Genomic DNA, 26,275 nt, shown 5'->3' on the forward strand with positions numbered 1-26,275 from the left:
GCATAAAAAATGAGAATGAAATGGAAAAAAAAAATAGAAGATGAAAAACAAAGGAAGAGAGGAAGACTGGACGATTTCAAAAACAGCAAAATAACAAACCAGAGGACACATTTCAGTTTCATCATCGTGTGAATATGAGTTGAGTTCGAATTGCGGTCCAGTTGTCAGTATCTGAGATCCTTCATGAAAAGTTTCCTCCAAATGGGCCAAAAAAATCAAAAAAAAAAAATCACCGCACACATATTTCAACACGTGGTAATCTCTGACAAAGACAAGGTGGCCTGTGCGCACAAAAACACACAGAGAGCCTTTATCTGGGGCCGGGATCTACTGCGGTTTGGAAAATCGGAGGAACTGGGGCGTAAGCACCTAAGGACCTCCAACCTAAACACAGACACACTCGTTTGGAAAAGGGAACAAGCAAAGATAGAGAGCACAAGGCACAGCTCATACAAAATATAGTAACCAAGCAAACGCTCACACAGTCAGCGGACATATAGAACACACACACACACACACACACACACACACACACACACACACACACACACAGAAAAACACACAAAAGAAAAGCAGGTCTGACATGAATTCACGGCGCTCTAGTTTTTAAAATGCCTGCCACACCCTTGAACTTACATGCAGATATTGACCTAAATGTATACACCACATTAGTTCTCTCTGAACACAAACACACACACACTCACACACATGTATATACATATATATATATACACACACATGCACATAGTCCAAGTTGTAATCCAATCAGAATTTGTGCTTATGCAGCACGAACTCGTGGAACAGTGAGCGCACTCAGCAGCTTCCACCTCCAGCGCTCTTCCCTTGCCCGGACCCCCGACACACACACACAGACACACACACAGAACCACACTCTTGCTCACGTATGTGTTCATACAAAGCCACATGCCCCCTCGTCTGCTTACACTAGCCATTGAACACGGAGACGTTTGAACACATACTGGTGCATGCTTATACATTTCACACATGCACACACACAACTCTGTGTCTGTTCCTCACTGTCTCTTGTTACACACATCCTCTGTCTGCTGTCTTTCTCTCGCACAGTTTCCTTTTGCAAAAGGCACAACGGCCGATGCGGACGGCTTCAGACAAATATGCCAAAGGCACACCTACACACGCAGATGCAAATATGCAACCACACCGGAAATTCCGTGCCATCAGTGTATTCTTTTCCCTTTGACATTAACACAAGAGTGAATGGCCATATATGCTGATCTACATTATGACACGTGTAGGCTACTCGACAGCCGTTATACGTCTTTGTTTTCATATTCAATAACTGCAAACAAATATTCAAGGACGCAGCTTGAAACAGGCAAATACAAGCAATTCATTCAAATAAATTACCATTTGCTCACCGTCATACTCCATTATGGAAAATAACCTGGCTCTTGTCTTAAAAAGCTAGAGGGGAAAAAAAGCTACATTCAAAATTCAAGTGCAATTGTCTATGGAGTACTCTTCACTCCCCCATTCTCCAAACAGCCAGGCGTTTTAGACGCCTACATGCCACGCAATAGCAGAATAATGAAACCACATGAAAGAAAGGCGACGAGGCATTAAATTATGTTTATCTGAATGCGTGTATGTGAGGATGTGTGTGCTGTGCGAGTGACACGAAACATAAAAGCCCGACAGAGGAAAACACTTGACTGGGAATCAACAGATGGATAATATTCCACTAAAACAATGTCGCTCTTTTTTAAAGTCTTTTTTCCCCCCTTGTTCATACGTCCAAGTGAATGCTCGTTTTATTCGACCACGTCTTGTTTATATCCTCTTTTTTCTTGCACGGTGTGTGATTTAGACCTCATAGGTGCCGTTTCTGTGGATTCAACGAGTGTGTAAATCTAAGTATTACGAAAGACCTACTCCATTCACATGCACGCGGGGGGAAAAAATGGTACGTGTTTATCAAGCTTAGCTTTGCAGAAGCAAAGGCGAACAGTACTATAATATCTCCAGCGGTTTGGTTTGGCATCTCAGCTCTTGAATGCTTTCCTTTCTCTCTGTGTGTGGTGCAGTGTACATTTTGCCTCCCTCGTGATGGCCTCGGCCACAAAACGCAGGTGTGAGGCAGAAAAAGAGGAGACAGCCGCCGCATGGAAATTTGCAGAGAGCTTTGCTTAACAAAGTGCTCAAACATTATCCTAAGCTCAAGGATATCCACACATGCCTTAAAAGTTCACCTCCCCTCTCGGTGTTCCTCCCTCCCTTTTCGCTCTCTTTCTAAGCACAGTAGCAGGTGTGGGTTGGTTTCCATGGCGACTGTCTGTATAACACGACCTGGACTGTTGGATTTCTCATTCAGGTGCAGCTGAGTGACAGCTCTGACAGGAAATGTGCTTCCTTACACACGGTGCCCCGAACTCTACAATTAAGAGGAACTCCCATGAGTGTTTTACTCTAGAAGAACGGAGCACGTGTGTGTGTGTATGTGTGGTTGTGTGTGAATGAAGCCCGTGTTGATGGACTATTTACTACAGCCACTCTAAATATGTCACAAATTTGCTTTTGAAGCCACAGTGATGGTGCTTTGCAGGAAGAATGAGCAAGTTTCCTTTGATTTCTACACAGTTTCAATAATAATTTTCTATTTTTTAACCAAAAGTGACTCACAGCCATAACTCATAGTCAAGTACTGTATCTTATGGGACATTTTAATACCATATTCTGTCCTGTGAATATGACTCAGTGCATGTGAAAACAGAATATGCATCAGAGGCCCTAATAAGGAAAACGTGACCACAACCCAAACCGCACCGAATCTATATGAATAGTTTAAGTATGTGTTGAATTTCACCACACAGCTCATTCATCTTTTTCAACCCAAATGCTAGACTTCCTTGTCACCGTATGCCATGCCTGTTTTCCCTCGAGAGAGAGAGGGAGAGAGAAAAAGACAGAGCGAGGAGGAATACAGCATACAAGAGGACGGTATACTAGAAAATCTGACGGGAGGAAAAAACAGAGAGACTGAGAGAAAGAGCAACAGACAGAAACCTCCTTCAAATCAAGGATAATGACAAAACAGAGGCAGAAACCCGTAAAAAGCTTGCGTACAACAAAAGCGGTCAAATATGGAACCGTTTCATTAGCGTGTGTCTCCTCCTGTCATTGGACGGCTGGACCACAGACCAGGGCTACGACCACAGACGGCTCGAGGCCTGGCCGTGCCTACCGCACTCACACACCACTAAATGTTCACGGTATAATGAGGCCTGCCCTGGTTCTTATTACTTTTAAGGAAAACACAGACACACAAGGGAATCTAAACACTGACTTTTGTACGTAAGCAGTCAGCCATCCAAACTTCTCGGAGTATGAACAAACTGGCAGAAATGGTCGTGTCTATCCAAGCACACGTACGCGTAGACTCAAAGAAAAAAAAGAAAAAAAATCGCTCCTCTTGCAAAGCCACTGGTGCTATCACCAGGCAGTTTGATGGATGGACTTTGAGAGAAACCAGGCTGTGGTTATGGTGGTCATGTCTGGAGCCACTGCCTGTTAGTGCAGCCTGTCAGCTGTACAGTGTAGCTGAATGTCAGCTCTGCCATTTTATTACAAATTAATGAGGCAGGGCCAGGAATCTGAACGTGACAGCAAACACACTGATGCGACACAAATCCACGGGCGAGGATGCACATTTCAGCTCTGTGCAGCATTTTTTTTTTTGGGGGGGGGGGGGGGGTGCAAACAAATTAGGTTTCATGTCAAAAACAAAAAAAAAGAATTATTGCTGTGTGCACTTTGTTAAAGGCAGTTCCACTGGAAAATGATAAAGACAGCAATTTAAACTGTCAAGACTAATATTGTCATAATGAAGCAATATGTTTTCAACCCCTCCTCATTATGTCTTATGCTGTTCCTGTTATTTATGACAGGAATAAAACAGCAAGTCTGAGGAAACGGGGAAAAAATGACCTCACATTAAATTGAGTCTTAAATTAAAGTGATTTTTAAGGCGCTGTTATTTCAAGTTGACCTCTGATTTTGACAGTATAACACTAAAATTGGTAGAGTCAGATTAAAATCGTTAACAGTGTCTATAATTTTTATAAATAGCCACTAATGCTTAGTAATATCAGCCTGTGCAAAAAATCATTACACACTCTACTTTCTCTTAACATTTTCTTGTTAGCCGCTCCCCTTTTATTCGTCTGTTGTCGGTCCCTCGGTCTGTCTTTCTGCAGAGATGTCCCCCTCATTTGTAACGCGACTCTGCTCAGATTGAACGGTGCACCCTTTCTCCATCTGACTGACAAGCCTTAGCAGGTGGCGGGACCCATTCATACCCACGGTTCAGCAATCTGCACCATGCTGTAACCTAAGCCTACATCCCAAACACAGATGCAAAGACACGGGATATTTTTCCCGCGTGCATGCCCGTACTGTGTTTATGCGCGCGCAGGCACAAAAAATGCACAGCGAACATACACAATTGCAGTGCGCACACATATTCATCTCCCGGCAAACACCAACTGCGCTGACGCTCCCTTCTATTGTGACATTTGAGTGCACATGCAGATTGTTTTATTATGACAATTTAAAAAAGAAAATAGCTGATTAAAAATGGAAGCGATGGGAAGAAGACACATGCAACGGATGCTCATAGAAGTTGCAAATTACACAAAGGGTTCTACTGTCTTCCTCCTGCATTATATTCTTATATGCCACAGGATGAGATCAGCTGGTGCGGTATAAAAGCTCAGTGAAAACAGATTTGCTTTTTTTTCATGGATTTGATGAATGGATTTTTGTTTTTGTTTCCCAAGTGGAGCTGGGTATCTGTGGGGCAATGAGTGTCACATAAATACACACATATGCACAAATTCATTCTGCCATCTTTAAACTTGTGGACTCGGGGTGGTGGGAGCTCACCAAACTCTGTGGTCAGGTTTGTGAGTCAGGGGAAGGAAAAGTAATATATTCCGATGTAACACAGGGGCATAGTTGAAAACCAAACCAGTGCAAAACATTGGTTTATACTATTGGAATGTGGCTGTGTGGGAGAAAAGATGAGGGCAGTTCAGTGTGTGTGGGTGTGTGTGTGTCCAAAAAGAGTTGAAAAGAAGGATAGCCAAAAGATATGTATCAAGTGAGCTGCAATCAAAGAGACGGGAAAAGGAGACGAACATAAAAAAAAATATTATAAACACACACACAGAGCTTGCTTGAAGATTGTACTTAAGGTCTGCGGTGTTGTGGTTCCTCAACTGAAGCGACTGAGCCGCAGGAGAGGGAGGAGGGTTAGGGAGAAAAGGACGATGAAAAAGAGAGAAAGAGAGAGACGAAGGCAGGCATCTCCAAAGTTGCCGCGTTGTACGAACACCTTATAATTATCTACATCCGCTCTGTCAGCCCCAGCCCGCAAGAACGGACAGATACAGCAGAGAGAAGCTGAGAGCGAGACACCCAGATGCTCATTCACATATCAAAGAATAAATAGAAAAAACACACAGTGACGAACCCAACGCACATGCAAACACCCGCAAACATACAAACAGGCACATATTTTCACAGGCGAGCAGGCACGCCCACACACAAGCACACATGGACGCACAGACAGGCTTATTATGGGGGCTGAGTCCAGACTGACTGCGTCGAGTGCGGTTCCACACCAAGTGTCTATTTTGAAGGGTTGTGAGCCAACTCCAGATTCCCCGGCTCCTCATCAGCTCCACCCATCGAGCCAGCGTGGGGCGTCTGCGACGGCGCTGAGAGGTCATACCTAGGCTCCATAATCAAACACACTGAAAGTATTTATCAGGTTGTTTGATGGGACATTTTAAAGTTTTTAAGTCTCGCTTTTCATTTCATTATAAGACCGACACACTGGGTCTTGGTGGGAGTTTCACAGAAAGGCCCCTCATGCTGCATGCACCTCAGATGACCTTTAGGGGTCAGTCTTCCTCCTGATGGCACAGTAAGGGAGAGTGCTGTACATCGATTGTTCAGGAATGTGTGTGCAGGTATGCATTGATCCATGGGAGTGTACCCGTGTTTTCTCCTTGTAAATCGCATGCATGACGTATTGCAGTGGTGCAACAGGACTGTGGAGCAGTCGCAGTTCACTCTAAAGTGATGATTTCCACATGTGTTGCTCAAAAACTCAAGGTGGTAATGACTCACTTTGAGTAACAAGTCGGCCTTTTGCTTTAAAACATTACACACACAGCGTTAAATTCTTCTTCACGCAAGCAGAACTGTGATGAGATGGTATCAACACGTGCCACAAATTTAAGCAAGATCATTTGAACTTGGACTTGAGTTTCACCTTACGCCTTCCTTGCTTGTGTTACTACTTCAAGGCGACGTAAGTAAGCGCTATTTCAGTCTCAAGGAGACTAGAAAATCATTAACTCTTTTGATCAGCGTCCCGTCCCCGCAGAGCACGATCCCTTTTTTGCTGAACGTCTAACTGACCCCACAGGGAAATCATTTACTCCGTGCTTGCCCTGCCAGCCGTCCCATGAGAGGTCATTTTATCTACCTGTCTCCCATTTCTCAGTCGCTCTCCGTCACAAACTGCTCACTCTGCAATCTTCCGCCCGTCCTTTCCAGAAGAAGAAAATCGCTCCGTCTTGTGTGACTATCGGCCCCTGGAGGCGTGTCATCAGTGCTCATTGGAGAATGATTTCATGGGCCCCTGCTCACATGCTCTGTGTTTATATGACTGCCACAAATAACAAACCTTGCTAGTTCTTGTGGCCGTCCTATGCCTGGGAGTCTCTCCTTCACTCTCGGCTCTCGTGCTGGACTTTTTGCTCGGTGCTTGCCCGAGTGTCCTTCCCGGGAGCTTTCCTCCTTGCTGTTTATTTGACTTAATTACGAAGCTGGATTTGCATGGGGAGAAGGGATGAGCGACACCTCACTCGAAGCCCGGCCTCCCATCCTTTTGCGTCATCAACTGTACGCCTGCCAGCTCTTCCTTCATTAAACGCGAATCTCATCTCCTCCACCATTTCTACCAGCGTCCTCCCTTTCCTCCCTCCATCCGTCACAATGTGGGTGTGAACTGCGAATTGTCTCCTGACAGACATCAAGAGAGCCATCAAACACCTGTGGGCCCGAGACACAGGCGCAGATGCTGGCGAGCGGTGACACACAAAGAGAGCGGCGCACGATACGCTCTCATGCCTTTACACCCCACGCCCGCTCGCGCTGTGACATGCACAACGGCGCAAGCCAACAGCAGAATGCAATCACGCATAATTATAGAAACACTAATGCAACGGCACAATAAAAGAAACTTATCTGTGAGCTCATGCATATGCGCGCGGGCACATGCACATGCACACAACCAGGTGTCTAATTATATGGGGACACGCAAGACCTGACACATTTGCGCCACACACACACACTCGCATGCAGAGACACCACTTACAGTCTAAGGGGAGGAAATCACAAGAGAGGGTGTTGAGTTCTCACACCAAGATGTGGCAAGAACATTCGCACACATACATAAACAACAAAGCTTTGATGCACTTTTAGCGCAACAAAGAAAAAAGAAAGAAATCCATAAAAGTACGTCTAGCGTGACAGGCTTCCCGAGCAGACCTGCTCTCACTCATCCATCACTCACACAGTCAGTCAATACAGACTTTGATGGTTGATGACATATCTCTTGTCTAGTGCTGTTGTCAGAAACATGTTCACTTGTCAGACTGAACAGTGAAGAGGATCACAAAAAGGGGGCAGGAGGGAACTATATTCACATTCTTTAAACAGATGGCTGGGTAAAGAAGGGATGACATCGTCTCATCATGCCTAGAGGCTTGGCTTCGTGTGAACTGAAGAGATGGAGCCCAGGGGATACATGACTTGCAGCAGGTGAGTTCAAGAATGATGCTTTCCAGATTTATTCAGCTCATGTGGAAAATGCATGTCATCACCCTTTGAATTCCCGTATGATGATGGCTTTATTTTTCTTTTTTAGAATTTTAAATACTATTTCACACAGATTTTATTTTGGATTCAAAACACATACAATCATACACATTTGGAAGTTGAAAGGGTGATAAATGAAAATATACTACTCCCAAATTACAACGTGCATGTCATACGGCAGGCCTCTAAACATAAGTTATAGTAAAGGTTTTGTCTAAAGATAGAGAATGAATTTGTGACAAACATCATATTCACCCTCCTCAAGCCCGAAATGTGATTTTCCCTCAACTTGGACTGAAATCATGTGAGGAGCAAAAGCTCTGGGTGACAGTCGCGTACTTTTCAACCGCACGCTCGTGTTTTCGGCTGCAACCCGACGGCAAATCAGCCTGTTCGTAAATTTTCAGAGGGCACGTCTTACGAGGGAAACGGGACGAAAATAAAGAATTGAGAGACCACACTCCCAGGCATATACTTTCGGTCATGTTTTAGGACAAAGAACCACAATAGCCTTCCCTCACTGACATTAAAAAGCAAAAGAAAAAAAAAATGCCAAAAATGTTGCCAGTTATTTCTAGCTGCGATGAAAAGTCTGCTATTACAAAGAGCCTGATTTAGTGTAGGGTGTGAGAGAGGAGACGAGACACAGAAAGAGAGAGAGAGAAAGAGGGAGGAGGAGAGGAAGAACCGGCGCTCCGCAGTCTCCCCTCAAAATAACACACAAGGAGAGAGAATAACATGTTTGCTATATACGTCAAAAACTTACACGTGCACGATGTAAAACAAACAAAAAAAGGAAGATGAAAAAAAAGGAGAAAACTAATAAATGTCTCTTTTACCATTAATGTATGCTCTAGTGCAAAAGGTGATTTAATACACACACACACACACACTCCAACTGTTGGATCCGTACAGGATACAGTAATGTGAAGTAGAGAAATCTACCTGGCCCCATAAAGAGGGGCTCTGTGTCACAACCAAAGCAGATCTCCTCCTTTTTTTCAGGAGTTTTTGGGACAGAAGCCATTAAAACAGAGGCTCTACTGCCCGTGCAGAGCACTTAACAGGGCTGTACAGTACTAGCACAAGGGGACAGCACAAGGGAAAATTGGTACAGGGGCCAATATATACATTTAACTTCAGGCAAGAGCCGTTCGCAGCATATGGAACCAATTTGACTATTTGTAAGTGGGATAGTGACAGACAGAACCGGCCAGAAAGAAGGGGTGAGTTAATGGGAGTGAGGAAGACAGTAGGTTAAGGAGAGAGTCAGATCATGTATGCTGACCAAGAGGGAGAAAGAGTGAATGAGACAGACACAGAGGCAGAAATAGATCCACAGAAATAGAGGAGGAAAAAGCCATACTCAACATGAGGAAGAATAGATGAAAAGCAAAGCATAAAAGAGAACCCATGGGCAAGAAAAATAAACTGGACAGGCTAGTGTTGGCTAAAAGCGCCAGCTACTACGGTGAGCCTATATAACCTGGAGCCAGGGGAGAATGGAGAATGGGCTTACCCTTGTATGACAGCTTTAGTCTGGGTACGTTGTGCTTTGGATTAACTCCTCTTCCCGGCTGCACCGCCCCACACAGCAGCACTACAATCCCAAGAAGGTATTCCATGGTGCTGGAGTGCTGCTGGCTGGCCTCCAGACCAGGGGGGCACTCACAGCCCGACCAGTGCCCTGAGAAGAGTGCCTTCCACTGGGGTACACCAAGCTTGGAGAGTCCCTACACTCAAGCCCTGAAAGTAGAGATTCCAGGGAGAGGGGTGAAAAATCCTGGTTGCGCTCCCCAGCTCAGAGTGCAGACTGTGGAGGGGGACTTCTGTAGTGTGAAGTCGGTAGTGGTGGTGGGGTGCTGCTCACATGGCTCCCCGTGTGGAGGTCCAGGCAAGATAGTCCCCCGGGGTGATCTGTCCTCCCCCAGGTGAAGGCGCAGCAGCGCTTCAGCTTGGTGCGATTTAGAGGAGAGGTAGATGCTGTGCAAAGGTAAATCAGAACACTTATCCACAACAGTAAGGCTATCCTGTCCTAGAGATTAAAAAAAAAAATAGATATCTCTTTCTGCCTTCTTCTCTTTGAGCAGACACTCACAGCAACCCTCTAATCCTTGTGTGCAGCTCCACCAGACTGCGAGAGAGAGAGAGAGAGAAAGAGAGAGAGAGCTACACCATCCACAGAAGGGGAGGGGAGGGGAGGGGAAGGAGAGCGGCGAGAAAGAGAGCGACAGGGAGAGAGAGGAGAGAGAGAGAGAGAGGAGGGCGCTATGACTTGAAAGAAATGATGAAGCCAGTGTAGTGGATAGAACTATTGTGAATGGTTAGGTTTTTATAGTTTCCAGTCATCCCTCCCCATTTCCTGTTTTTTTCCTTTTGTTTTATCATTCGTCATCAGTTCCTCTCTAATGCTATTCTAACGACTTATTTTAAAACTCACACGCTTTCAGTTTTTCACCCAGTCTTTCTCTCTGGCCACGTACAGTAACTCACAGCTTGATCTCAGGTTGTAACGATTAACAAGGAGAGTAAATACTTGCACACAAAACAGCTTGACTTTAATTTAAAAACTCCAAATAAATACAACTGACAGAGCCGACATTTTTTTAAATGAATACATTAATTTACTTATTAATTAAAAATTTTTTTTTAAAAGAATACTTTACATAAAGGTCTTAGACATGAAATACATTATTGTCTACGTGTTTATGTTCTCGGTTGAAATCTGGAAATTGTAATTATAATAATAATTTAAAAAGTTAATCATTGGCTCAATTTTTAAGTGAAACAGTGAAAAAAGGCACCTTTTATTAAATTATTGTTTACGTAATGTGTGATTTATTTTGTTTTTTTTTTAGGCTGACAGACATCATACACATGTTTATGATTTTTTGCGATCTTCTAACACATTTTATATCTTTTATTGCAGCTGTTTCAGGGTGCCGTCAGGATGTGTGATTATACGCCCAATAAAAATCCCCAAAACACACCGTTTTCCTGTTCTTTTTTTGGTTAGCACTGTTTCCTCGCAGCAAGGAGGTCCTGGGTTCAAATCCACCGGTCGACTGGGGACTGTCTTGGTGGAGTTTGCATGTTCTTCACCCCACGGCTGTGTGGATTTTCTCCGGGTACTCCAGCCTCCTCCACAGTCCAAAGCCATGGATGGGGTTGGCGATTCTAAATTGGCCGCAGGTGTAAATGTTAGCCCTTTGACCTGTCCAGGCTGTATCCTGCTTCTTAGCCTACGGTAGCACTTATGCAACCCTGAAATGGACAAGCAGAATAAGAACAAGCAGAACCTAACCAATAATATGGGTGGAATTAAATACATAAAAGGAGAAAGTCTGATAAAAAGTCTTGCATTATTTTATTCAAGGTGAAACTTTTGACTTTTTTTTTTTTAGGTTTTTATTTATTTTATCATTTTTTTTAATTTGAAACTTTCAGTATGAAGATGGTGGTGCTAGAAAAAGTACCGACATGTGAGTCTCAATTCCTTAATAACAATATTATATTCATGCTTGGCCTAAAATGTGATTTCTGTCTGATATACTTCTTTGAATTTTGAATTGCAATATTTTAAATAAATGTTTCCATGCACACGGAGAATGTAGCGCTCCAGTGTGTTTTCGACTTATCCAGATGAAACCTCATTGTTAAAGGGAACACATGCTGGTAGTTAACCTGTATAGTCTGAGAGGGATCCTGTCTCTGCTAAAGTCATTCACATCAGCGAGGCAGGTCAACAACACCCCCCTCCTCTTAACCCCCGCCGGCCCCTGGAGGTGCTGGTGTGTGTGAGAAAGAGGGGGCACCTCCTGTTTCCTCTGAGGGGTGACATAGCAGTGGTGAGGTGATAAAAGCTTTGATAAACAGGAGTGCTGATGTGTCAACTCACACACCTCAAGACACTAAAGGAAAACAACCTGAGAACTGGGCCGGTGAGTGTGTTGTAGTATGAGGGCACCCCTATACGCCAGCGCTCCCACCAGTGTGTTTGTGTTTTGAGGCTTTTGTTGCTGTATCATACAGCATATCTGATCTGTGTATCTGTTTGTCTGGAAGATTTTAGCATAAGCTTTGATATCAGTTGCCCCCCTCCAAACAAAAAGTTTTGTTTGTGATATCTGCCTCTTTCAAGAAGGTTATTTCCAGTTTATTACAACTTGTATTACATTTTTGGAGTTTCAAACATCTTCTATTTACTAAAGTATTCTTTAAGCGAGTGGTTCTGAAGGTGGAGCCAAAAACCCCTCGCTGAGGAGTGTTTTAACATAAACAGACTGGGTAGAAAAAGTTCAAAACACATCTTGTACCTTTGTGGCAATATAAACTCAAATATGACACCGCATGCTCCACAGGTGAAAAAGGTTTTTGTAAAGCAAATAGCTCTGTCATCAAAAGGTTAGCTACAGAGGTCAAGAAATGCAGCAGCATATAAGAGTTTAAATAAAACCTAGTTGAGGCTTAGTTAAGTTTTCTAGAAGAGGAGATGGAGGAAAACTGTTGAACTATGATAGATGGTGTGCCGTGTCAGGTGGGCTATTAAGAACAATTCAAATCTTAATAACATAACATAAAATGTTTTACAAAATCAGGCTTAATGATAATCTTGATCCTCTGACCTGTCTGATATTTAAACCTCGGGGTTATTGGTCTTCTTCAAGCTCCAATATTACCACAACTTTAACAGTTTAATTAATTAAAGCTATGGCGATAAGCAGTTTTCCTTAAAACCCCTCCCCTTTTATGATGCTCAGAGAACTGACCTGTTGATTTAAATTATAAAGTTATTTATTTTTTGTACATTTACAGTCCTTATTTCTGTCTTAGTGGGTGTAACTGAATCTTGATGCGCATCCTTGTTCCATTATGCATTCACTTCCACCATCGTGGTGTCCCTGGCTTCGTATCTCATCACCCCTTTAGTCCAAACAGCCTTTTTAGCTGTTTACCCACAACAAAAAGATGTGTGGACAGACACGTGAAAGTACCCTCTCCCGTCTCACTCAGCCAGTCTCCATCGACCTCGGCCTCTCTCCTCTGCCCCGATCCGCCACCTTCCTTCCATTTATCTGCATTAGGCAAACTAATAGCGGCGCAGCTACCTGCATCGATCCTCACCCCTGGAGTGAGATGTGCTGGAACACGCCTTTATGGGTTGCCCTTTAGGGAGTGCAGCAACAGTCTGACCTATCGTTGCGGATCTATTTGCGACACCCCCCTGGCACGCCGGCAGCCGGAGCGGCCCTGAGTAATGACGGCTTAATAAATGGTGACACGCCGTTGGCGGCAGAATGAGATGCCCATTGACAAGGAGCTTCCACAGGCTTTCAGCGCCTGACGGTAAAAATAGAAGAGGACACGAGACACCCTGCTTATGAGGACACAGCAGATAGGAGAGCGGCGTCAGGCGGGTCTGTGTGTGCGGCGAGTGTCAATGTGCTGTTACTGATATGACGGTGTATCTTCATCCGGCGGTATGGAAACCGCTGTTAATGCCTTGTGTGCGCGTTAGAGAAAATGATTATGGTAAGATGATGCCAGATGTCTGTTTTAAAGAGAACATCGGAAATGTCCCACCCAGTACTTCGCGCACACCGCCCTCTGACCTCTTCTCTTCTTTAGCACACACCTAAAACCTTCCTGCTCATATCCTAACTGACCCCAAGTTCCTGAGGCCATTGCCACTGGGAGCAACACCGCAAAACTCCTCGCTGTCCCGATAAATGACATTTCAAGTTCAAGGTACGGCCAGCCATCATTTCCTTGATACTGCCGGGGTTCCTCTTCTTGTTCACTTCCTATTCCCAAACACCCACACCCACTCTATGTTAACAAAGGTCACACAGCAGCCCCTTACTCAGCAAATGGCATATCCAGGAAATGAGAGGAAAAGGTCAGGATAGATAGGAGGAAGGATAGAGGAAGAACAGTAGTATGTCGTGGGAGTTATGAGAGCGGCATCTCCTTGCGTGCGTGTGTTGGAGAACAGCTAACCAAGGGCCTAATGTTGCTTATTTGGCAAGCAAAAGAAGGATACTAAGGTCAGTGTGGTGTTTTTCATATACGCACATATGTGCGTGGGACGGGCAGGAAAGAGGTGATCGTGTAACACCTTAAAAGATACAGTAACTTGACAAGTTGAGAAAGGAAACTGTAAAATATCAGCTATAGTAATCATGACAGTATTTACTGCAAAGGGAAGGAGAAGGAAAGAGTAAGTTAAGACTGATTACTTTGCAACTGCGTGCCTTTCCATCACACACATTTTGTTGTGAAAAAGGAAAATCCCTTTATATGTCACCACCAGTTGCGCGAATGCTATGTCACAATTAAGCATTTGCCTGAGCATGTAGCAGTGTATGGGAAAGCAAGCAAAAAAACCAAAACATCTGTGTGGACAATCATCATTGGAACGCGGTAAATGTATATTTCTCTGTCAGAAGTTTACAAAGAGCTATATATCAAAGTAGATGAAGCCTGAAAGTATTTTTCCGTAACCATGTGAAAGTGTTTTAATATTAGGGTCTCTAATAATTCTAAAATCCAGAGAAACAGAGAATTTTTGAAGAAAAAGCAGCTGAAGTGGGACAGAAATAAGCCATTATGTGACCCCTTGCTAAGCCTTTTAAAAGGAAAAATTAAAAAAATATAAATAAATCACAAAACATATAAAATCATCCTCTTAATTTACTGGCTCTCCAGTCAACACCTGTTTCTGCTCTCACATGCTCTTTTGGCTCTGCTCTTTTACTCGTCAAACAAAGTGGTGGTTTCATTAAAAATCAATTCTAGAGCTCATTAACAATGCTTCCTCTACCCCAGAAGAGCCTCCAACTCTGGTGGAGGGAAATGGGAGGTTTCCCTCCATTTCATCGCATCTCAAAAGGTCAGAGGTCGTCCTTCAGGTTTACAATGTGGGTCACGCAACTCCATCGTGTGCATGACAGAACTTGGGTAATCTCTTTTAGCGAGAAGCTCCGCCGACGCAAACTAACACGCGGTTTCGCGTGGTGTTTCCGCATCCACTCAAGACAAGGACAGGAATCGGAGCGCAAATAAACAAAAGTGGAACCACATTGCACGAGGGGAAAGCTGTAACATCTGTTGCAGTGAGGGAGGGATGGATGAAGGCAAGCTGTTGGGTGTATTTATTCGTCGCTGATACATTTCAATCCATCTTCTGGTCTCCTGTGGAGCTCTGACTCACACAGATGTGTCCACCCCATACATCTGATGACGGTGGTACGAGGGATATCAGGAATCGTTTACAGGAAGGAAGGAAATTTGACTGAAGTGTCACACTGATTCATAAAAAACGGGATTATTTCCTGCGCAATACTGCTGACGTTCACATGGGAGGGGGAGATGTGGAGGAGTTGTTTTCGCTGACATTAACAGGCTTGCACTTGTTGAGCCACAATTTGATGATGTCACAAGTGTAATCTGTCCTTCTCGGTAACTTCAGGTCGACTTAAAAGAAAAAAAGAATTATGTTTAGTTATTGAGCAACCTTCAGCTCTGGGGTGAAAGACTTCTTGCAACTTGGTTGGTTCCAGAGAAAGCTCATCATGCAGCATCACTGATGCGGAAAAGACCAATAGAAACCTTAAAGCGAGGGGGGAGTGGACTAATCCAGGACCTAAAGGATTCCTTTAAATTGTATGTATATGTAAATGCAAAACACTCGCATTTCTGAATGAGGGTTTGTTGGGGGAGGACTTAAGTCTGCAGTTGGGCTGAGACAACAGCGTAGTAGCTCATTATTCCCTGTGTGTAGTTAAATCAGGGAGCTTATAGGCCTCTAAGAACTCTCTCACCCCTTCCTCCCATCTCCACCCAGAGTCAAAGTGAATAGGGGCTGTGACAGATCTCCTCAAAGAGCATTAACTTCTCTTCTAGGTCGGTGAAAATAAACTGAGTGGCAAGAATTTTGTGCGGAAGTAACGATGACACAAAAAGCATCAGAGGGGAACCCTGTTCATGCCGTGTCGGCTCAGAGATTAAGTTTGATCCTAATAGCATTTGTTTTGCCATCTGTTAATAAAGTTTGACATTTGGTTAGACAAATCAAATGTCTAAAACTGTTATCTGGCTTTAATCATCACAGCATATGTGTGTATGTTTGCAACAGGTGGGCCAATCTGATTGAAACTTTCCACGGACATCCTCACACATACAGTGACTATTAACATCTATACCTTTGTTTTTTAATCATTTATTATAACTCAGTTTTTTTTGAGTTTTTTAAATACATAATGTTTATTTTTGCATTGCTGTTTTTGTTTCATGTGTCACGTTCTCAACGTACGTCGCCCGTATGTAATCTAACACTCACTAAAATTTGTATCCGTGACGGAATTATGTTTGAGTCGCCACTAAATACAGAATGGAAAATTTGTGCCGCAAGGCGGATATGCCTAATTTAAAACATTAGCACACACAGAGGCGACTGTGCAGCTTACAGGTTTTGCCTTTAGCTTTTACACGACATGTTTCCCCAACTGTAGTGCAAAGTAAAAGGAGGCTAAAGTTACACAGTTCTGGCCTTGTTCACGTGATGGAAATCTGAAATAAGCTTTTTGCCTTTTGATAAAGAGAGACTCGAAGACTGAAATACTTATAAAGACAAGTTGTCTTATCTGTCATGGTCACAGAATGCAGTCAGAACACTGTGTAATAAAAGATAATATGTGTTATATCTGAAAGATTACATGGAGACAGAATAAAAAAATCTGGAGCCTTCACTTTATTAAGGTCATCTTGACACAGACGAGAAGAAGAATCTTAAAATTGTCCATCACATGCAATAATCAGGTTAAAAAAAACCCAAACAATCTGTGTAGTAGATATCTTTAAACTTTAATAGCAACAACTTGCCTTTCTTATAAGACTCACATGTACAGTTTTGCTTCACTGTACTGGAGTTTCAGCTTTTACAAGCAGGTTTAAAAAAAACTGCTCTAACATCTTTCTGTTCCTGAAACTAAAGTTATTGTTTTTAAAATAATACTACACATTTTTTACAGCTGGCACTAATACCTTCAAATAACGACAGCTCAAAATAATATGACAAATATATGACATCATCAGTATCCGACCAAACAAACAGACAAAGATGTCAAATATAATTTTAAATCTAACTTGTCTGCATCTTCAACTAACTGTTATTTTGATTCAAAATTACTCTGAAACTGTGCAACTAATTTGGTAAAGTGAAAATTTTCTTCTTATTATTAATATTGTTATTATTATATTATATTATATTAATGTTTTTTTCTTTTTTACATTTTTTTGGCAATAATTTTATTATTTATTATTTATTTTTTCACTGGATAATAATAATTCATTGGATAAAAATAATAATGACAAGGAATACAAACCCTTGACAACCAACACAGCCTCTAAAGAGCATTTTAAAAATGATTTTTAACTTTTTAATGTTTCGTCAGGAGTTGATAACTAAAAGTTGTCAGTATTTTTTTTCCAAGCTTGGATAATTTGGGAGGTCTGAATTAAAAAAGAGAGCATTAAGTGGAACATTCTTGCATACCAAATTTAAGGATCATCAAAAATTTGATTTCCATACTAGATCGGTTGAGTTCTGGTTAAGAATAATCCCCTTTCTGCTGCTATTGACCAACAGGGTGCTGGTGAAAACTATGCTACTACTGGGCAAAGACAAAGGTGGGTAAGAAGTGAGTGTAGAGGCTTTATATGTAGGGACTGTGACTGCTTTAAAGGGAGAAGAAAGAAGAGCACAGAGAAGGTTAATTGATGAGGTGAAAGGACGACATGCAGAAAGTTGGCTGACAGAAACGGATGCAAAGGACAGGGTGAGAGGGAGGCAAATGGTCTGCTCTGGCGACCCTTAATAGGAAGCAGACGAAAAAAGAAGAGGATGAAGATGAGTCATAACTGCTATTTACTTTCACACTCAGTATGTAGCAACAAAATGCCAAACAGATGCCCAAACACACAACCTAACTCTGGAATGCTGTTGGCTCCCATCGTGTTTCATCCATATCAAGTTAGGTAACAACATCTATACCAACTAACATCATCTCCAAGCATAAACAGCTTGTATATCCATGTCTGTGTCACACAATCCAAGAATGTGACTGTAATGACGAATAAGGCCTACGTTTGCGTTTTTTTAGCTGCTTCATAATTTATTCTGTCAGGAAGAAATTCTTTTAGTATTTTATCCGTCTTCGTCTGCAGGGCCGACAGAGCCGGAACAGTGACACAGCACTCCATCCCGCTCTTCTATTAAATATTTACACGCTTGTGAAACATATAAAACTAACCGCCGGCGCTCGCATTACTGCGCAGCAGAGGAGTCAGATTTAATATGGCTCACATTCGCTTCCAAGAATATGTGTGTTAAACGAGGAGAGCCGGAGAGACATACAGACACACAGAGACACCAACTGAGTTCGTCCTGCTGAGCGAGTGGTCAAATGGGAGTTCTCTTGTTTTTTAAGTCAACCTGAAGCGTGAAATCCCACAGCGCCCCTTAAACTTATATCTTTATGTAAAATGTCTCAACCTATTTTATTTATGACATATCTGACTTATTCACTAGAGCATGTTTGAGAAAGTTAGCCGAGGGATTCTGGCTGGCACAGAGTTTCCGCTTCCACCATTAATGCGTTTTTATTTCTAAAGTGAAAGAACTAAATCAAAACAAAACGTCATTAATGTTAGTATTTGAGCCTGGCAGACATAACTAATTGAATTACTTGTCAGTGTTAAGAAGATTGATTAATGAAGTCTTACTTTCCAGGAATAACATTAGAGTCGCAAAGTCTGATTTCGTTAAATTGGCCCTTTTAAGACATATGCACTGTTTACAGTTTATGCATGTGACTGCATCCATCACATTAATGAAGCATAGATAAGTAAAGGACACTGATACTTTTCTTCTCAATGTGGAATTATTTTCTGGCACTGAATGTTAGATTTTGTACAGTGTTATTGCTTAAAATAAGCAAATCCTTTGGAAAGTTGGGAAACTGAGCAAAGTCCATTTTCAGCAGTAGGAGATGCAGCTCTTGCCAGTTCGGTGTGCATAACTAATATATTGCGCGAACGCTACAATAAATCACTGCTCTCAGGGAGTAATAAGTAAAGTGATAACATTCCATTCAAACGAATAAATGAGAAGTATAATATACCTTGAGAAGTAAGGCCAGCATTGATCACTACCATATGATTGCAGTTAAAGCTATCTGAAAGTAAAATTGTGCATTTTTGAGCTTGCTCGCCAAATGTCTCCCTTTCGTATAATAGATGCCTTGTGCCATGTGGGCGATTCAGCCACCACATATTTCCCCACTTTGCAACAGCTGTGTGAACAGCCTCACACATCCTCACCAAGGGAAAAGTGCGCTGCGTTTTATCAAGAGAAACAAAACTAATCACAAGTACACCACCGTTCTGTCAGAGCGGCTAAACTTTTTCACCTCTCATCATCATTTGTCTTACCTTCAGATAAAAACCATACTCCTAACCAGAGCTCTAGACCCTTGTTTTTAACCTTTTAACCGTAATTACCTTTTCTTATTTATTGTCTCAGCCTTCTCCCAAAACCATTAGCGCAGTATTATCAGGTCAGCTTTATCAAGGCTCATAGCGCAGCCTGGGGAACTCCAGGAAACCTTTGTTCCTCATTCAGTGAGTGTGTGTGTGTGTGTGTGAGTGTGTGTGTATGGGGGGGGGGGGGGGGGGGGGGGGGTTCACGTCTGTCACCTTTAACTTTTTTATGAGACCTCGTGTCATGTAACCTTGAGAACAAAACTGTCATGTACTCCCATTCATTACAGGGCAGACAAAGTCCTGGTATTCTGCTAGCTTTACAGCATTCATATAGAGCCCTGGGTGAACACAAACCATCTGTGTAAACACAGACTTCTGACAGGCCTTCATGGTGAGCGATGAGTCCCACCTGTACAAAAGCACAATGCCTCTGGAAAAATCTCCCAGGCTTTCTTAGCGGTTATGTTCTCATAAAAGTCACACATGCACAATCATGCATACTCTTACTTTAAACCTGAGAGAGGTCATTCGTGATAAGAGCAGTGACTGAAATGACTCACTCCAATTTGACAAGGCATAATTGAAGGACAGCCTGCCACGTTAATGAATGATATATCCTGCCATCTCCGTTCTCTCTAGCGCAATCATCCACTCACAAATTGATGCCTCACATTTGCCGTCCCTTAGACACCTTGTAAATCAAGTATAATTGACAGACAGAAGTGATGAAATGCAAAGCGGTACAACTAAATGACTCCATCAGAGCAGCTCCATTAAAACCTCCTAGGTGACCAATTATCTTTCACTCTTTCTTGGCACATAGGCGAAATTCTAAACAGAAAACTGTTGGCTGCACACGAAAGTGTAGAGCAAGTTTGATGCGGTATGCAGATACGAAAGTGCTGTTTGAAAAAAGGTAATGCTAGAGCAAATATTTAATGAGTGAGGATTTCTAACCAGCTACAATTATTCATACTACATTAAAAATACCTTTCATAAGATGCGTACTTCCAAATCTGTCAATTCCTGCAGCAGAAAACTTTGGTCACACCTCTGGATTTTAAATATGAAGCCAGTGCTTTAAGTTAAAATCAGCAGTTGAGCCACTTGGACTGGTTTAAAGATGAGCATTTTAAATCCTTGTGATGATGTGATGAATCTGTTTAATCACTCATTAGGATTAGGATTTGTATTTGGACAGCTGGGTTCTCACCACTGACTGTATAAAAAATGAAATGGATACAGCTTTCAGGTCTGAACATTGACGCCAGTAAAGAAGTGACCACCTGCATTTGTTTTAATGGCCGCTGGGGGTGAAAGCTGTGGTTCTAAAAACTTCTGGTCCCATTTTTGCACACGGGTGACTGCTAACCATGTTATGTTAACTTGCTTGCTGGGCGTGTGACGATCATGTTGACAATGGCAAGTCACGTGAATAAGGCCCTGGTCACACGAGCCTGCAAACCAGTCCAGTCTGGTAAACACCAGTCACTGTCACCAGTCATAGTCTTTCCCGTACAATATGAAGTGCCTTAGGCGACTGTGGTTGTGATTTGGTGCTACATAAATAAAATTAAACTAAATTGAATTGATTGGCAAACATATAACAGTTTTATGACTTGATCTCTATAAACACTTTCATAATTTTATCGTCTCAATCTCTCATTTTGGATAATATTGAATAAAAAATTATGTCTATTTGGTAAATCTCAGTCAGGAGGATTATTTAGCCTATGCTCATTGACTAGTGACTTGTGACTGACAGGTCGTGAGCCTATGAACACAGTTAGACACTCCTCTCTCATTAAATTCAGTTTCAAAATGTTCACCCTGGCTTCACAACAGGATTTCACAAACTAATAGGTGACATCACTGTAGCCACACTATGGACTAATGTATTAAGCCACACCTCTAATCTTTGAATTCAGGTGATTTCAGTCCATTTGCCACAGGGGTATAAAATAGGGCACCTGGCCACGCAGTCTCCAATTACACACATTTACTTGCTGAGCTCCAAACCTCCTTTGACATTAACATCAGCATGAACAAAATGTGCTGGGAGATTCATGGCATGGGTTTCCATGGCCGAGCAGCTCCTTTAGATGTAAAGTGTAGTTAATCCAGTACTTTTGTCCACATAATGTGTGTCTTTTATATTATGGCAGCTGTGTATACTTCAACCACAGGTGGCTGCCGACATTTGCTGTCTGTTAGGTGCCACTTCAGTTAATTTGATCCACTGAACTGAAGTTTTCAATGACGTCTGAGATGTTGATACAAATTATGTGACTATAATATCACAAGCTATTACCTTGCTTGTTCTAAAAACCTGTCCAGTATTTAGGCAAAGTCTAAAGCAGCTTCTTCCTTTTTGCCTTTCCTCACAGGAAAAGACTGTCAAGATGGCTCACTGTTGGTCAAAAGTCAGAATTAGCATAACAGAAAAAAAAGATATTTTTATTTCGACAAAAAAAAAAAAAGTCTCTTGAGAGTTCTCTTAAAGTATTCACCAGCATCTGTCAGAATCCATTTTTCCAAAAGAAAAAAGTCACTACTTATCTCCTCATCATCCACACACTTCAGTCCTTTAATGTATGTAAAGGAATACCTTCCTCGAACTACTTTTCCTGACAGACTGCAGACCGAGACCCATTCTCAACTTAGACTATTAAACCACAGAGATGGATTCAAAGGACCATCCAGAGGATGATTAGGTTTCATTATGGCAAATGAAACACCCCATTACTTTTTACTATCTTATAATAAATGTCTTTAAAGAATTTCTTTGTGACTTTGAAAAAAACAAAAGACTGTCCAGAGATCAGGAGGAATGACCATGATGCTGTCTCCTCAAGTGACCAAAAAAAGCAAGAAATAAAAAGACGGAGAATGAGAGGAAGAAGACAAAGAATCACGAAGGTCAGCTATTTGTGTGTTTACAACAAGCCCTATTTAAAATAAATAAGTCAGTGTGTCATTGGTATGTTCTCTTTGACTGGAACAACACAGTCCATCTGGGACATGAGCGAAAATATCTCAAGCTCAAGCATAAAGGACCAGCTTGAACAGTCTTCTATCTGGGAAATTAGGAGAGAAAGCAGACACACAATCAATTCACAGGACAAATGACGAGTTGTGGTTTGTTCCACTACTCAGTGTCGCAAACAGGAACCTTATTTCCCCTGTTAAAGTGCTGATAATGCACAGCCGACCGTCATCTAATACCAACTTGTGCCACGTCTAAAACAACTCACAGCACACACAGCGCATTCTGTTTGGACAGTTCCCTGGAAATTTTGTTATCGCTGCATGTCCAGAAATGAATGGAGGGAGGGTGGACAGTGGGTGGACGATGGAGGGTTTGTGGGGGTGAAGACTTGTTGGAAATATTAGTGGATGGTAGCCCCCCAGCTGAGGCTGTCTGGCAAGGGATCAGTCTCATTCCTCTTCAGTCAAAGGCTCCTTTTCTCTGACCCGACAGTCCCGATGTCTCGGAGAACTGATGCGAGAAATGCAGCTTTAAAAACAGCCTCTGGTCCTGCTGGTGAGAACTGGGCAAAGCTCGCTAACACACACACGCATAACTGCATCATGCACGGGCATGCATACAAGACTCACTGTACTCTAGCCATCTTGCACTTCAGTAGGAAGAGCCAGCATAATACTGTACATAAGTAAGGGGCTGTGTGTGTGCGGTGGGGTGTTGGTTCTTGATAAAAAGAAAAGATTAAGATGATATGGATATACTGAGTGTCAGAAACAGCTGTATTGCATATGTTTTGGCGCCGAGTCATCCCTTTGAACTACAGCCTTTGTCATGACTGTAAAATAAGATGTAGAAGACTGACAGTTTAAGAGACCACATCACTCACCTGAGCGATGAATGGAGCATAATGGTATATTGTTCAAATTAGCACGGCTTTTATTTAGCTAGAGTCGCAATTTAAAAATACCCCGAAGCCTGAAGTCTATTCAGAGCTTCATATGCACAACTCATTGATAAAGCTGCATTCGATCCAACTTTTTTATTTATTTTTTTGCACAGTTGTCTGCTTCCAAATGGAGCAAAGACAAAACAAAAAACAGAAAGAAAACTTTCGTGCAGGCACAAAAAGCTGTGCCAACATACAAGTTTCCAGGCTGGTGCCACTGTGGTTCACCAGTCACCTCAGGCACAGAAACTCATCACATCCTGTTTTTCCTGTGCCAGCTAGGTCGGACAATAGCAACGCATCACTCGTCCCCGTGTTTTTCTTCAGGGTGGATTCTCGTTGGATGATAGATGGAGCAGTGTCCTCCTGTTTCCCTCTGATGTTTGGGATCTGGATTATCCCTGAGCTCAGTGTGGTTGTTTTGGGTGGATTCTGCTCTAATCTCGTGTGCTTCTGTCACACTGCGATGAAAGACAGCCTGTTGGTATTGGCTTAATTCTGAGGCTGACTCACAGGCACAGGTGCACCGTGAGAGAGAGAGAGAGAAAATTCACACTACTGGGCGCTGAGCCTTACAGTACATTTGCATCATCAATAATATTTACTCTGAAATCAAACTGTACCAAAATAATATGGTGTTCGTCCAAAAGAAATTAAAAACAATTAGCTGTGTGGGGATTTCTGTGAACACTTCATTCACCCTAAAACCATAAAACATACCCATATGAACCTGATTTTGCAATAACTAGACAGTTTCCTGTGTTGTGCTTATCCCCTCCCTAATCCTTTAAAAGGGTACAGGTTTTTAACACAAACAAGTCATTGCATTCTTTGTCGTGGGATGTTGAACAGCTGAAAAGTTTAACCTCGTCAGCTAAGCTATTAATGATTAACACGACTATATGTTCAATATAAGAGATCACCTTAGAAAAACAGCTGTCAGAGCAAATATGAAGACAAAGCCTACATCTCAAAACAAGACATGCCCTCTGACAACATGCCTGCCCTTTGAGTCATCTATTATAATCCGCACGCACCAACACTGTAGAATCATGCTATGTAATCTCTGCAGCAAGGACATGTCCAAAAACACCTGCGTGCCACAGGTGTGTTTGAATGTTTTAGAGAGTCAGCAGCCTCTTCTTGACTACTCTTCTTGCATTTCGTTCAAAGACTTGAATCAAACCACCCACAACATGCAACTTTGCTCCCAAAGGCCAGAAGGCAGAATAAATGAAATGTTTAAAGTTTCCAGGCCTGTAAAGATAATTTACCCAGTCTAATTTTGGCATTCTTTAAGGTTTTTCTTCGGGTGAATTAATTACCATTATAAATAATTAAGTAAAGAGGAGTTTGGCTGTTTGTTGGCTATATAAAATGTGGTAGTTACAACACAAACCCCCCATCATGCTGCTACACAGCATGAGGCCTCTTATCCTACCCAGACAACTCCTTTATTTTACACTTGACCAAGAACCAACATGTTTTGATTTCAGCGATTAAACAATAGCATTTAAAACATACATGTATTCATGTCAGGGTGGGCGAGTCTTCTTATTTGGCTGTCTACCTGCTGGGCTGTGATGAGTAAACAGCAGTTCTGATGGCGGTTGGTGGTCTAGAGTCTTCAGGGTTTACTGGGGATTCGTTCCTCTGGGGAGCAGTCCTGAAGAAGAGGGGATTACCTCAATCCTCTCTCCCTGCTTCACCCCTTCCAAATCGACACTTCAGATTCAAACAAAGGCCCAGGGACTGTGGGCCTCAGGCCCCTGGCGTGCTGCTAATCCCATTCCAGCTGGACAACAATCCGTCTGGCTGGTGGCCCCTGCAGGGCTGTAAGCTCCTAGTAAGAGGCTTGAAGGAGAAGTCAGACAGCTCGTCAAGGATGAGGACTTAATTAGGCATGCAAAGTCAACCTGGCTAATTGAAAAGATTCGACCAGAGTTACGCCACAGGAACACAAGAGTGGGAGAGAGCATTTTTTGGAGTTTTTCTGTATTGTACAAAGTGTTTTGTTGCCAAGCACAGAAAAATGCCAAGGATGAGCTACCCCATACTGATTCAAAGTTGGCAACATGCAAAAAGGGCCTGTTTGTAAGGTTAATTGGGCTGGACAAAGTGTTGAGATAAACTATGGAACAACATGTCTTGAGGTTTTTTTTGGATCTGTGCTTAATCTTTCATGACTGGCTTTATTGGAGGGGTCAGAAGTGTAGTTCTGGAAAGGATTGTACAAGCTGGTGCTATTGAACGACTCAAGCATAGGAAAAATAGGGTGTGCTCGACAGTATGTGACTTTCTTCCCATTTGCCTACACGGCGGGAACGTATGTGCGCATTTGTCAGTTCACTGTGTTCACCATGACTATGTGTGCGCCAATAAACTCTCAAGTGTGCTTGGAGGAAAAACGAGTCACTCTGGTAGGTTTGTGTACCCAGGCTGAGCTGATGTCAAAACTCAGTCAGCACTCAGCGGACAGACAAAGCACACACACCTCGGCGAAATAAAACAGAAACTCTCTTGACCCCGTCTTTCTTTCCACTCTCCATCAACACTCTGTTTAAGCATGCCATCATCGCTCCGGCATAATGTGTTTAGAAATGTTGCACTCCCTCAACCTCTCCGACTCTGTAATGCATTTTGCTACACGACCCCCATCTCTCTTATCCATAATGTGTTTGAATACGCCACCTCTCCCCAAACACTGTGTTTAAAGAATGCCACACTCTGCCTCTCAGGCTCAATCACTGCAACGTGTTGGAGAGCGCAGGCTACCTCTCTCTTTGTGTAATTTGTTTGACGACGCTAGCCTCTTCGACGCCTCTTACACCTAATGTGTTTGAGCATTCACAGAATCGCAGAATCAC

At 42.6% G+C, this 26,275-nt stretch overlaps 1 protein-coding gene across 3 annotated transcripts in view; it reads right to left on the reverse strand.

Annotated features, from left to right (window-relative positions):
- The window catches only part of sema3aa (sema domain, immunoglobulin domain (Ig), short basic domain, secreted, (semaphorin) 3Aa), a 37,082-nt gene extending 25,640 nt beyond the window's left edge, over nt 1-11,442 (reverse strand). The window contains exons 1-2 of one of the 3 annotated variants that reach the window (XM_085250940.1): nt 10,923-11,442; nt 9,452-9,915 (exon numbers count right to left, since the gene is read on the reverse strand). In XM_085250940.1, coding sequence (XP_085107066.1) covers nt 9,452-9,557 — 106 coding nt within the window. In that variant the 5' untranslated portion in view covers nt 9,558-9,915; nt 10,923-11,442. Of the gene's footprint in view, nt 1-6,736; nt 6,917-9,451; nt 9,916-10,030; nt 10,304-10,922 lie in introns of those variants that run through there. The other 2 variants (XM_085250941.1, XM_085250942.1) reach the window with 2 other exon arrangements.
- Between the last annotated feature and the right edge of the window lie 14,833 nt (nt 11,443-26,275).

This window comes from Mchenga conophoros, linkage group LG17 (genome assembly GCF_057382185.1).
Source record: "Mchenga conophoros isolate Kocher_MC1m ecotype Shallow Benthic linkage group LG17, M_conophoros_male_GT1.1, whole genome shotgun sequence".
In the NCBI taxonomy this organism is placed as follows: Eukaryota; Metazoa; Chordata; class Actinopteri; order Cichliformes; family Cichlidae; genus Mchenga; species Mchenga conophoros.